The 12646-nt window shown below is 35.8% G+C and overlaps 1 protein-coding gene across 4 annotated transcripts in view; it reads left to right on the top strand.

Annotated features, from left to right (window-relative positions):
* hfp (Poly(U)-binding-splicing factor hfp) overlaps positions 1–12646 on the top strand; it is a 654778-nt gene that overhangs the window by 379912 nt on the left and 262220 nt on the right. For all 4 annotated transcript variants that reach the window (XM_090374213.1, XM_090374209.1, XM_090374210.1 and 1 more), the window contains one exon: positions 6081–6208. In XM_090374213.1, coding sequence (XP_090230339.1) covers positions 6081–6208 — 128 coding nt within the window. The remainder of the gene's footprint in view (positions 1–6080; positions 6209–12646) is intronic.

The raw sequence follows: 12646 nt of genomic DNA, 5'->3' as shown, positions 1-12646 counted from the left end.
GCATTTTGCTCTTAATGCAGTACTGCTCCAATTTGTACAGTAGTCTTCCATGTGCAGCGGTGTCAGGAGCTTTCCTCTGATCCAGGTATAGGATATTGAAATTGTTTTTTGCATCCAGTTCCTTTGTGACCTCATCATAGTATCCAGTCGAATTGGTCAGACAGGACTTCCCCTTAACAAACCTATGCTGTGTCTTGTCTAGGTGATCCTGTATCATCTCTTTGACCAGTGATTCCATTGTTTTCCCCGGAACAGAAGTTAGACTAAAAGGTCTGTAATTACTTGTGTCACCCTTTGATCCTCCTTTGTGAATTGGGGTCACATTTGCACCTCCAGTCCATGGGTACCTCCCCTGAGTCCAAGGAAGCTCTCATAATTATGGCTAAGGGTTTGCTTACTTTCTTTGCTCCTGCCTTTAATGTAATTGGATAGATCCCATCCAATCGACCCCATGTGCCTTTTTTTATGTTTATCTTCAATAATTTCTCCTCCACTTTGCTATCAGTTATTAAAAAAACCATTTAACTCATTACCATATTTTAATATACCTCTGGTATTGCACCTCCCTGAATAACTCCTCCTGTGAATGTAGATGCAAAATGCTCACTAAGCTTGTTAGCTACTTGAACAGGATCGTCAATAGTCGAACCATCCATGTTAAGTGGACCAATCAGATTCATCCCCTTCCTTCTGGCATTTACATAAGTAAAGAACTCGTTGCTGTTTTTCTTTGCATCCTTTGTCAAAGAATTCTCGTAATATGCCTTTGCCTGCCTAACCTCCTTTGTGACTTGATTACAGACCAGCTTATATCTTCCATAGGCTTCTGTGTCACCTGTTAATTTATATATATCATGTATTTTTCTTCGCTGCCAACAGGGGCTCACGTCTGGTGAGTATAGACTTGGCACACCCAGGGTCCTGAGCTGGATATCATCATTCTTCTCTTTCTTGGTGATTCTCTTCTACTTCTCTCTCTCTCTCTCTCTGGGTAATTCAGAAATTTTTTTTTTTTTGCCTAGTGCAGCATAAGCTTCAGGCTTCCTTGCACCATATGGCTAATAATAATAGTAAAAATAATAATAATAATAGGAGAAGTTTCACTGTATATGCTGTTTGTTAGACTGCTGCTGGATGTTTTACTGCAGAATTTCAGACTTTGAGTTCCTAAGGAAATCGATATAACAGCATTTCTAAATTTCACTTTATCTTCTCTCTAATGTAATATATTAGTTTAGCTATATTTGTGAAGTATGTTATTTTTAAACTAGGAATCAGAGTGATTATAAAAACGTAATTGTAAATATTTCATGTGTTTTTGTAATGCAATCTGCTTAATTTACTTGTACTGGTTTTTATAGCAGTTGGCTTATCAAAAATACTGTTCCTGGACTAAAAGGAGGGGGGGGAGATTTAGTAAGTTTAGAAATAAAAACACGAAGTTGTACTTAGTTATTTTTATTCATAGGTTTAAAAACAAATGGAACTGTCAGCCAAAATAACACATACATATAGGCCTTTAATGAAAATAATTACTTATTGTTTCCTGTGCCATTTTTGAACTTCACTTCATTATTGCCAGAACTCTCACTCTTTTTATTTTGAGTTGGAAAGCATTCAGTTTGCTGATCGTTTGTCAATTCATCATTCAGTTTCTTTGTCAATTTTCACGTATAATTAATATTGTTAATTGGTAGTAGTAGTAGTGGCACATGATGCAAGAAAGCAAGTGTAGGAGCTTATGCAGCATCAGCCAAAAAAAAAAAAAAAAAATCACACCATTCCCTCCAAATGCCTGTCCAGTTCCTCCTTAAATTTATTTAACCTATCAACTTCCACAACGACAGATGGAAGTTTGTTCCAGCAATTAACCACCCGCTGGCTAAAGGCAAATTTCCGCACATCTATTCTACATCTATCCTTTCTTAATTTGAACTTATGTCCCCGTAGGTTCGTAATCTGAACACGTGGAAGGATCCCATCAGAATTCAGCGTGCTCAACCCATTCAAGGCCTTATAGACCTCAATCAGATCACCGCGCAGGCGCCTAGTCTCCAGCCACTGCAATTTGCAGAACTTAAGCCTCTCTTGGTAAGAGAATCCCTTCATTCCCCTCACCAATCGTGTTGCTCTTCTCTGTACACGCTCAAGCAAATCTACATCCTTCCTAAAATGAGGCCTCCAGACCTGTACGCAGTACTCAAGGCGTGGCCTGACCATTGCCTTATACAGAGGGACAATCACCTCCTTATCCCTGCTAGCAAAATTCCTATATATCATTGACAAAACCCCATGACCTGCCCTAGCAGCCTGTCTGCATTGCTCAGAAAACTTCATATCTGACTGCACAATTACTCCCAGGTCTTTTTCATTTTCTACCACCTTAAGTGTAGTACCACACAGTTGGTACGTTTCTCTGGGGTTACTTCTACCCATATGCAGTACTTTGCATTTGTCAAGGTTGAACTTCAGTTGCCACTTCTTAGCCCATCTGCGCAAATTATCTAGATCCTGTTGCAGTAGCACACTGCCATTACTGTCATTAACAACCCTGCCAACCTTTGTGTCATCTGCAAACTTCGACATTAAGCCTGATATACCTTCATCAATATCATTGATAAATTCACAAAACAACAGTGGACCCAACACCGAACCCTGTGGGACTCCACTAATAACATTAGTCCACGAAGAGCAGCACCCATTGATTACCACCCTCTGTCTTCTCCCACTTAACCATCCTTTTATCCATTGTAGCAACTTACCCTTAATACCATACTGCTCCAATTTGTACAGTAGTCTTCCATGCGCAACAGTGTCAAAAGCTTTCCTGAAATCCAAGTATATGATATCAAAATTATTTTTTGCATCCAGTTCCTTTGTGATCACATCATAATAACCAATCAGATTTGTCAGACAAGACTTTCCCTTAACAAACCCATGCTGTGTTTTAATTATTGCTGCAGTCTTGTCTAGATGATCCTGCAATGCATCTTTAACCAGTGACTCCATTATTTTACCCGGAACAGAAGTTAAACTAACTGGTCTGTAATTACTCGTGTCACCCTTCGATCCACCTTTGTGAATTGGGGACACATTTGCACATCTCCAGTCCGTGGGAACCTCCCCTGAGTCCAAGGATGCTCTCATAATTATGGCTAAGGGTTTGCTTAGTTGCTTTGTCGCCTCCTTTAAAATAACTGGATAGATCCCATCCACCCCAGGTGCCTTTCTTATGTTTAACTTCAACAATTTCTCCTCCACTTTGCTCTCAGTTATTACAAAATCATTAAGCGCACTGCTACAATTTGATAACCTTCTTCCATTTTCAAACCTTAATAATTCCTCACGTGTGAATGTAGATGCAAAATACTCATTCAGTTTGTTTGCTATCTGAGCAGGATCATCAACAGTCGAACCATCGATGTCAAGTGGACCAATCATATTCATCCCCTTCCTTTTAGAGTTTATATAAGTAAAGAAATCCGTGCTGTTTTTCTTAGCATCTTTTGCCAAAGATTTCTCGTAATCCGCCTTCGCCTACCGAACCTCCTTTGTGACCTGATTACAGACTAGCTTATATCTGCCACAGGCTTCTGCGTCACCTGATAATTTATATGCATCCCATGCATTTTTCTTCTCTATCACGAGTCTCATTAGTTCATTTGATAACCATTTAGGCCTAAACCTTGAACGATATTTCTTAATCGGTATATAAAGTCTAGTAGCTTCCACGATTAATTCCTTGAATGCTTCCCACTTAGAATTTACTGTTTGTAACATCGTCAGTTGATCCCACTGTACAGAATTTAAAAACTGTCTGAGACCACTGTACTCCCCTTTACGGAAGCAAAAACCCTTTCCTTTACCCCTGACGGTAGTTACCTCTTTGAGTAAATCCCACTTCAGCACACTGTGATCACTGCCACCTAGTGGTTCCTTTATCTGCAAATTCTTAATACACGAATGATCACTGGTGATAACCAGATCAAGAGTGTTACTTTCTCTGGTTGCCTCTCGAACATGCTGCTGCAGAAAACAATCATCCAATAAATCCACAAAAGTCTGACTAGTGTGTGAGTGACCAACCCACAAGTTCCAGTCAATATCTGGGAAGTTAAAATCCCCCATTATAAGACATTCTGATTTACTGGCCCACTCTATTTCTCTGTACAATTGTTCATTGTACTCATTCAAGTCATTAGGCCTATAACACACTCCTACTCTTATTTTTCCTTTCGCAGTGCTTATCTCACACCAAACTGACTCAACAGAGCACTGTTCATCTATATTAACTGGGTGCACTTCCTTTGATTTTATGTTTTTCTTAATTAACAGCATAACACCCCCTCCCTTTCTGTCCTGTCTATCCTTTCTGTACACATTGTACTCCCCAAATTCCAGTTCTGCATTCCTTATATCTTTGTGACACCACGTCTCTGCTATCCCAACAATATCCGCCTTTGATGTCTTGACCAACACTTCAAATTCATCAAATTTATTTACTATACTTCTAGCATTGGTATACATGCAAGCATACATGCTCCTATGCCTATTCCTTGGTACCCTAACACATCCCATATACCCAACTATTCCATGATGAGTGTCATCCGTCCCTGAAACCCCCAACACCCCTCGCTCTAGGTCGCTTCTTATTCTAATAGAAGTTGTGCAAGAATCACCTTCACCTCTGCCTGCGGTTACTGTTAAACTATTAGTCTTTGTATCCTCCCAAACTAGCAGTTTTCCGACCCACCTAACACTGCCTCGATAGCATCAGCAAATATTCTTGCACCCTTTCTATTTAAGTGTATCCCATCCCTGTAGAAGCAATCTTCCTGTTAACAAGTACAGTCCAGGCTGAAAAAAATTCTACCCCTTGAGCCTTGCACAATCTTTCCAGGGCCGAATTGATCGACAAGGCTCTCATCATGTACTCCCTCCTATCATGTCTGGGCAGAATTGCAGACACTTTCAAATTCAACCCTATTTCACGGCTTTTTTTCAACAGTGACCTGTACTTGTTGAGTAATTCCGCCGGTCTCCTACTCTTAATATCATTAGTGCCAACGTGTACAACTATATCACCGTTTGTGCCCTTGAAAGATGATATCCTCTCTACAACGTCATCAACCTTTGCTCCTGGCAGACATACCCTGGTCCTGTTCCACCTATCCTTTTTACAAAGGATGTTCCCCGTTTCCCTGACAATAGAGTCACCAACAACTACTAGTTCCTGTGGGACCAGCGCATTCTGCCTTAGGGGTTGCCGCTGTATTGCGTGATGACCAAGTGCAAGCTGTGGCGTTGATGTGGGCAGATGAGAGCCTGATGGGCCCCTCAATTTAGATCTTTCGAGGGCATCCACCCTGTCCGTCAAACTCTCATATAGGCCCATAACAATGCTGAGTTGTCGCCTGATTTCCTTACATCGCACACACACAAAGACATCCCCCATGGCAATATCATGTTCCGTTCCAGAGAGTTCGGCAAACATTTCACAAGTTGCACATTTTTTTAGGCTGTGATGCGTTGGAGAATTGCCCCCCTCAGTTCTCCCCCGGTAAGATAAGATAGGGTAAGGTAATAAAAGTAAATCTTACCGGTAGGGTAAGATAATAAATCTTACCGGTAGGGTAAGATGATAAAAGTATAAATTGATGCTTTATACATCTTCATTTTTATAGCCTGTGGATAACATTTCTCCGATCTTTGTTTATTAGAATTGCCATTTAATAGAATCAAAATTAAATTCGCAAAGGTAATCACAATAACAAGTACTTACTGTAATTATTTTATGGCACCAGCATAAAAAAAAATAAATGAATGTTGGCTCGTTCAGATTATCGACGTTTTGAATTATTAATGTTCATATTTTTGATGCTCTACTGTATAACAAATTAATTTATACTGCTGTTTGGGAGAATATTAGTGTTAATTTGTAAATATGGATCAATGTAATTTTTTATGGTGGGGGGATTACCTGTGTTTCTCAATAAAGTTAAATTTAATAGTTTTTCTTTCTTTTACTATTCCTTATGTGTAATGAATATACTTTATATATGTGTATTTTTCTGGTATAGGTCGGTCGCCCAAGTAACATGCCACAAGCTGCACCAATAATTGAACAGATCATGGAGGAAGCTAAAACATATAATAGGATATATGTAGCATCTGTTCATCAGGATCTCACCGAACAGGATATACAAAGGTTTGTATATATGCCTTTCCCGCTAAATTAAGATACTGCCATGTTTATAATATCATGATATCTGTATTTAAAGCATATTGTGTCACTTTATCTAAAGATTATAATGATGCATAGGAATTATATCCTTAATTTAGTCAGTGCTTTTAGGTTTATTCAAGGTGAACTATGGTAGAAACTCTGTTGTCTGGATTTTCATTTGGATTGCACAGGACAAATATGTACTAATATACTATATTATGTTATAAGAAAAATATGGTGGATATTGTGTGTGTATGTGAAATGGATAAATGTGCCAGTATGGCATGTAGCAATTTGGTATTCAGAAACACACTCATTTCATGAGTTGGTATTTTTTCAATCATGGTTTTAAAAAAAAAAAAAAAAAAAAAAAAATCTTTAATACCAATATGTCACCAAAAAGAAAATGTGCTGTAATAAAGTTAAAAGACAAAATGGTAATTATAGGTCTTGAAAAGGAGTGAATCACGTTATTTTTTGGCTGAGATACTCTAATCATCTGGTGAATGAGGATGGTAATTTAGCACATAAAAGTTACGAGGAAAGCTTGAAATAAAATAGATAAACTGTTGACATGTGGTTTATTCTTCTGGACAGCTGATATCTGGTTTATTAAAAGCAGTATTGTTTAAGACTGAATTAAATGGAGATCCCAACTTCAAAGTAAGTTTTCTGTTTGGGTTGAAAAGTTTAAGGCACGTCAATTTTAGAGAACTTGAAATTCACAGAGAAAGCTTTCTGCCAACATAAATTCAGCAAACACTTTTATAGAAACATTCATTTTTAATGTTAATGAGACTGATTTATACTGGAAAGCACTCCCCAGCAGATCATTGGCTTCAACAAAGATCATGTAACCATAATATTCGAAAAATTCTAGATGCTTCAGAAATGTAAGGAGTCTTCCAGTTACATATGATCATGAGAAAAAAAGCATGGATGAATCGTGAAATTTACAAACAGTGGTATAAAAACATTTGTTTCTGAAGTGAAATAATATCAAAAATATTATTACTACTTGCTGAAGAAGGAAAAATATTATTATTACCTGAAAACGGCACCCTCACACTCATTGATTTGTCAATATTGCTTTCTTGCTTTAACAAGATTGACAAAATGGTTACGGTTAAATTTCTTCCACCAAATTTTACATCTGTAATACAACAGATGGATCAGCATGTAACGGAAACACTAGAATAACTGTATCAAAAGCAACTCCTTTGATGGTTGTTATTAGCTGACAGTAACCAGTGTTTTTTTTTTTTTTTTGTGCGCAACGGTACATCATACCAGCACCTTTATTAACAGTGACATGTGACATTTGGATGCAATGCACTTCGAAATTTATAATATTCCGGAAATTTTTTCACATGTTTACCTACTATTCAAATAAGCTTAAAATTATTTAACTAAATTTGCATTTTTCACTGTCTGTTGTTAAGATAAGATTTTTTCTATATAAAACTGTATAACCATTTTTATAATTCTGAATTACTCAGTCAGACCTCTGTTTAATTATTTTGAATTCCCCTTGGAAGTTACGTTTAAAATAGTTTCGGTTGAGAGAAGAAAGTTTTCATATAGCGAACGGATTAGGAGAGAATTAACTTGGTACGGCCTGTTCGCATTTCTGGCCTTCAGGCAATTAGTGGTGCTGCGCAAATTAAGAGAGTTAAAGTGATTAGTATTGTATAACTTAGCAGTACCTGGTAAAACCTATCCGACAACCTGTCCCACATATGGAGAAATCGCGCTGGTCAAGAGTGAGCAGATCAAGGGGTATTCCCGATGGGCTCTGGCCCACCTTCTTCTGCAGTGGTGTCTAACCTTTTCCAGTACCAGGGCCATATTCAAAAAAATTCAAAGTTTCTTTAGTGTGTTACATTTTCGATATCTTATTGCATGTAAAAGTAAAATTGAAAATATTCAAAAATTTAATTAAGTACAATACACAATTACGTTTACTGAACAAAACATTTAATGAGAAGAATATTTTTATAATAAAATTTAAAATGCTGTTTTAGTTCACTTTCCTCACGGGTCGTAGATTGAACACCTCTGTAAATCAACTGTAAGTGCCCCATTTGAGAATTAGAAAGTGATTTTCTTTTACCCCTTAAATAATCATCTGTTATTTCACGGAAGTGCGTTATCAACATTTTTCCGAAAATTTTTCTTATGTCTGTTTACACTTTACTTTACCTGAATATCCGAATGATACCGATATTTTGGACAGTTTCAAAACAAGAAAAGTTTCTTTTTTTGAAACTGTGGATTCCTAATTCGTGGATGCCTAATTGATAAGAAGGTTTCCGAAGAATTGAAGCATTTTATAAACGCTCTGAGTACGATACCAATTTCACCGAGTGAATGTGAACGAGGATTTTCAGAAATACTGTTTCTTAAATTTGTGGGCCGTCCACTGACTTGCTGCGATCCAGTAAAATATGTCAATTTGTGGCTACTTTGGAAACGTCATTCAACAACCGATACAAAGAGTAGGAAAAGAAATCAGCATAGGGTGTCAGATGAGAACTTAATAGAAATTTGGAATATTCTACAAAAACTTTATTATGAAATTATTTTTACTTATTTTACTCACATTTTACTTATTTTTTTATATACTTGAATCATAAATTTATGCTTAATAAACTGTTAACATACTTAAGTTCTTGTTCTTATTCTAAAAAAAAAAAAAAAAAAAAAATACTACTAAAGTAACAGTAGAGGGGAGGTGAAATTAGAGTACTTTTCATATCCTTTTAATTTTCAATTTTTCCCGATAGCAGGGAAGTACCGGCGCCTATTTTTTTTACAAAAAAAGCACTGACAGTAACGACGAGGAATCTGTTATAAATTTATTCAAAAAAAATCGACTTAATCGACAAAAAATCCAACCTTCTGCTAACATGATGCTACATGTTAGCAGAAGGTTGGAATTCTACAGATGTGTGAATATTGAAAAAACCATGGAACAAAAACTTCAATGGGAAGTTGTGATGACAGTAATACAAATGAAAACATTGTGCATATTGAAACTTGTTTCAATATGCAGAAAATTCAATGAAATATGTTAGTGTATAGTTAAATTATGATTTTGATGATCCTGGATTCCAACTTTTGAACATTGAAGTCAGTCCTTGCCAAACATGAAAGTAGAGGAATGGGATCAAGAAGATGAGGAAGAAAATCTGGGTTCTTCACATTTTGAAGATTTTCAATGTTTAGTGAAGTTAGTATTAGAAATGGCATATTGTGCAAGAAAGGCCAAGGCTTATGCTGCACCAGACAAAAAGAAAAATAATAAAAATAAAATTAATAATTCATAAAAGAATAAGGAAATAGACAACCTATGCATTTCCCTCCTTCCATAGGTAACTATCCTGCTGACCTGTAAATTTTTCCAAGCTGCCAGGCTCATCCACCCCTATATTCCATTAATTTATAAGTCACTGGCTAAAATAAAACTTCCTGTATACCAGTCACTTCTTCTCCCCCCAATGAATTTATGGCCCCTAGTTCTAGAATCATTTATAACCGTGAAAAAATCGTCCTCATTCTTTTTACTTTTGCCTCTCAGAGCTTTAAACACCTCAATCAAGTCTCCTCTGAGGTGTCTAGTTTTCAAGCTGTGCAACCCACATATTCGAAGTCTTTCATCATATGGATGCCCATTTGCCAATCTCACCAGGCAAGTTACCCATCTTTGGACCCATTTAAGAAGCTCAATGTCTTTTTTTTTTTAATCATGTGATCGATATGAAGACTGTGACACAAGGCAACATTTCAGTTTAAAAGGCGTACGTGGTTTGGCAGCTACAAAAAGGAGAGCAACTTTTAAACAAATTTAAAGAATTGACTTTTTCGAAAAACAATTTTTCTTTATGTCCATATCAATGTAATACTATTATATATTATATAATTATTTATTTATTTTATTATGTAGTTTGAATTTTTTAAATAAAATATTAGGGGATTTTTCCCCCCTGCTCGCCAACCCCTGTGCACGTTTTTCTACGTAAAATGTTGAGGTATAACGGAGTAAGTCCAATCTTTTCTACATAAAAGACACACCTGTTGAAACGTACTTATTGATATCTAATCAGGAAATGACCTGTGTAATTATTTACCTATGCATTTGTAGTGATGTAATTTCCCCAACCACTTATACCGCATGACCCAAGGTGGAATAAATATCGCTATATAATTATTTACCTGCATTTACATAGGTCACTTAGGAAAAGGCCTTTTGCTTCAAGTTCCATAATGCATGGGGAATATTGTTGCATCCGAAAGAGCAGAACTAAAATATTTACAAATAAACAAACTGTATTGGGACAATGGGTCCCTTCATCAGCTGACATTAATATACAAAAAAACATTACAATGGAATGTCAAATGATGCCTGGTGTGGTCGTGTATTAGACAGTGAAGCATGTGCATGAGGTTGGTGAAAGTTTTGGAGGCAGTTGTCTTGCAGTGTGATGAACGTTGGCATCCGTCCCACGTATGTGCTCTACATTGTCAAGAGCAAGTGTCTGATTTTGCCCAGTAAACCATTCATATTCCTTCCATTTAACATTCACCAACCTCGTGCATGTGCTTCACTGTCCAATACACGACCGTACTCGGATCCTTTTATGTTCTATTGTAATATTTTTTTTGTATATTAATACCAGCCAATGAAGGGACCCATCGTCCCGATATAGTAGAGGTATGATTGTAAATAGTTTAGTATTTTGTAAATATTTGTATAGTTTTGTTATTATTTGTATAATAATAACATTATACTAATATACTGACATTATATGATCGAAACCTAATCAGGAAATGACAGGAAATCTAATCAGGAAATGTAATTATTTACATTCACATTTGTAGTGACATAATTGTTTCACCATCTTCTCCCATTGGCTCTAATAAATATCACCAGGAGGAAAAGTTTTTAAATGTATAGATAGGTTATGTGTACAGTGTCAGTAGTCCGGAATAATTGATGTCAGACCTCTTCCGGATAATTAAACGCAAGGTAAGATTAAATAAATTTAATGTTACCTTGCGAATAAATGAAATAATTAAGATTAATTTTTAAAAAAAATTATAAACCAGTCTTGGAAAACAGAAACATCCATCCAGGCATTTTATTATTTTTATACAAAACAGGAAAATTAGAAAGAGTTTTAAATTCTCTCAGTTTTTTCGAATTACCAATAACAAACACGGACAATCTATGCACCCCAATAGCATTTTCACACATAGCAATTGTAACTTGTTTTTTTCTCATTTTAAAACCTGGTGCAGGCATTTCTCTTTTAGTGGCTAGGGTTTTTCCTAGCAATGCATTATGAATGTTTTCTTTCTCATAATTTGCTATAACTGAGGCAAACTTACAAGGACACCACCGATGTTATAGTCTGCAGAAAGTTTCTTGCCTTCAGTATCTAGCTCACGTAATACCGTGTCTCAGTTTAAAGTTTTTCAGCCAACCTGTGCTTGCCTTAAAATCTTTATTACCTCTTAATTTTAGATTAAAATCCAATGCTTTTTCACACAACATTGGACTAGACACTGGTTCACCTAAACTTTGCTTCTGAAGAAACGACAAATAAAGTGCACTTACTAAAGCGGCATTTTCAATTGGTTTAGGCCACAACCATAAAACAATAAAAACAATTTGGAGTTTTTGGTTTATTGGGCTTTTTGTTTGTACAGTCTGTTATAAAAGGGTAGTAAACTCGATCTTTCGCTAGGAATCAAAATTCAGCTTGCAGACTTGATCACTATAACCAGTGCTTACCATTAATAAATAAAATAAAAAAAAAAAAAAAAAAACCAAAAAAGATCAGCATTTCAAATTATTCCAGATAACCGACATTTTACTGTATTAAAATTACATGAAAAAGGTGTGGGTTTTTTTTTTTTTTTTTTTTTTTTGTTTGATTGATTATGCAAATTTTTTTGTTATCCTGACATCTTATGTCCCTGGATAATCGAGTTTCTACTGTGATTATTACCGTAGCAGTTTTACCTTGGGTTCTATCATTTGAACTCAACTAAGTAGACATTTTATTACTTAATTTTTTTTTTTTTTTTATTTAAAATTATCACTTAAAAATAAACACATTCACCCATTTAATAAAATGGATGGATTTATTTCTTACTTGGATTAGAAATTGCTTAAAAATTCTGCTGCTATTGTCATTTTTTAATCACATTGATATTTCACATTCCTTTTAGTATTGCTAGTTCATTTACTCTTTGTAGATCCATGGGAATAAATTTAATTCCAAGGTAAGGTTATAAGTTAAGTTTTTAACATTATAAATGTAGTTGAAAAAGTAATAGATATTATTACATTCAGAGAGGTATATGGTAATGTTGAGAAAAAGTTAGCAAGATAGACTTAAATTTGAAAATGTC

The sequence above is a fragment of the Mastigoproctus giganteus genome, chromosome 5 (genome assembly GCF_048544385.1).
Source record: "Mastigoproctus giganteus isolate SK-2022 chromosome 5, ASM4854438v1, whole genome shotgun sequence".
NCBI classification, from domain to species: domain Eukaryota; kingdom Metazoa; phylum Arthropoda; class Arachnida; order Uropygi; family Thelyphonidae; genus Mastigoproctus; species Mastigoproctus giganteus.
Note: the sequence above shows the minus strand (reverse complement) of the source record. Positions and strands in the feature narration are given on the sequence as shown.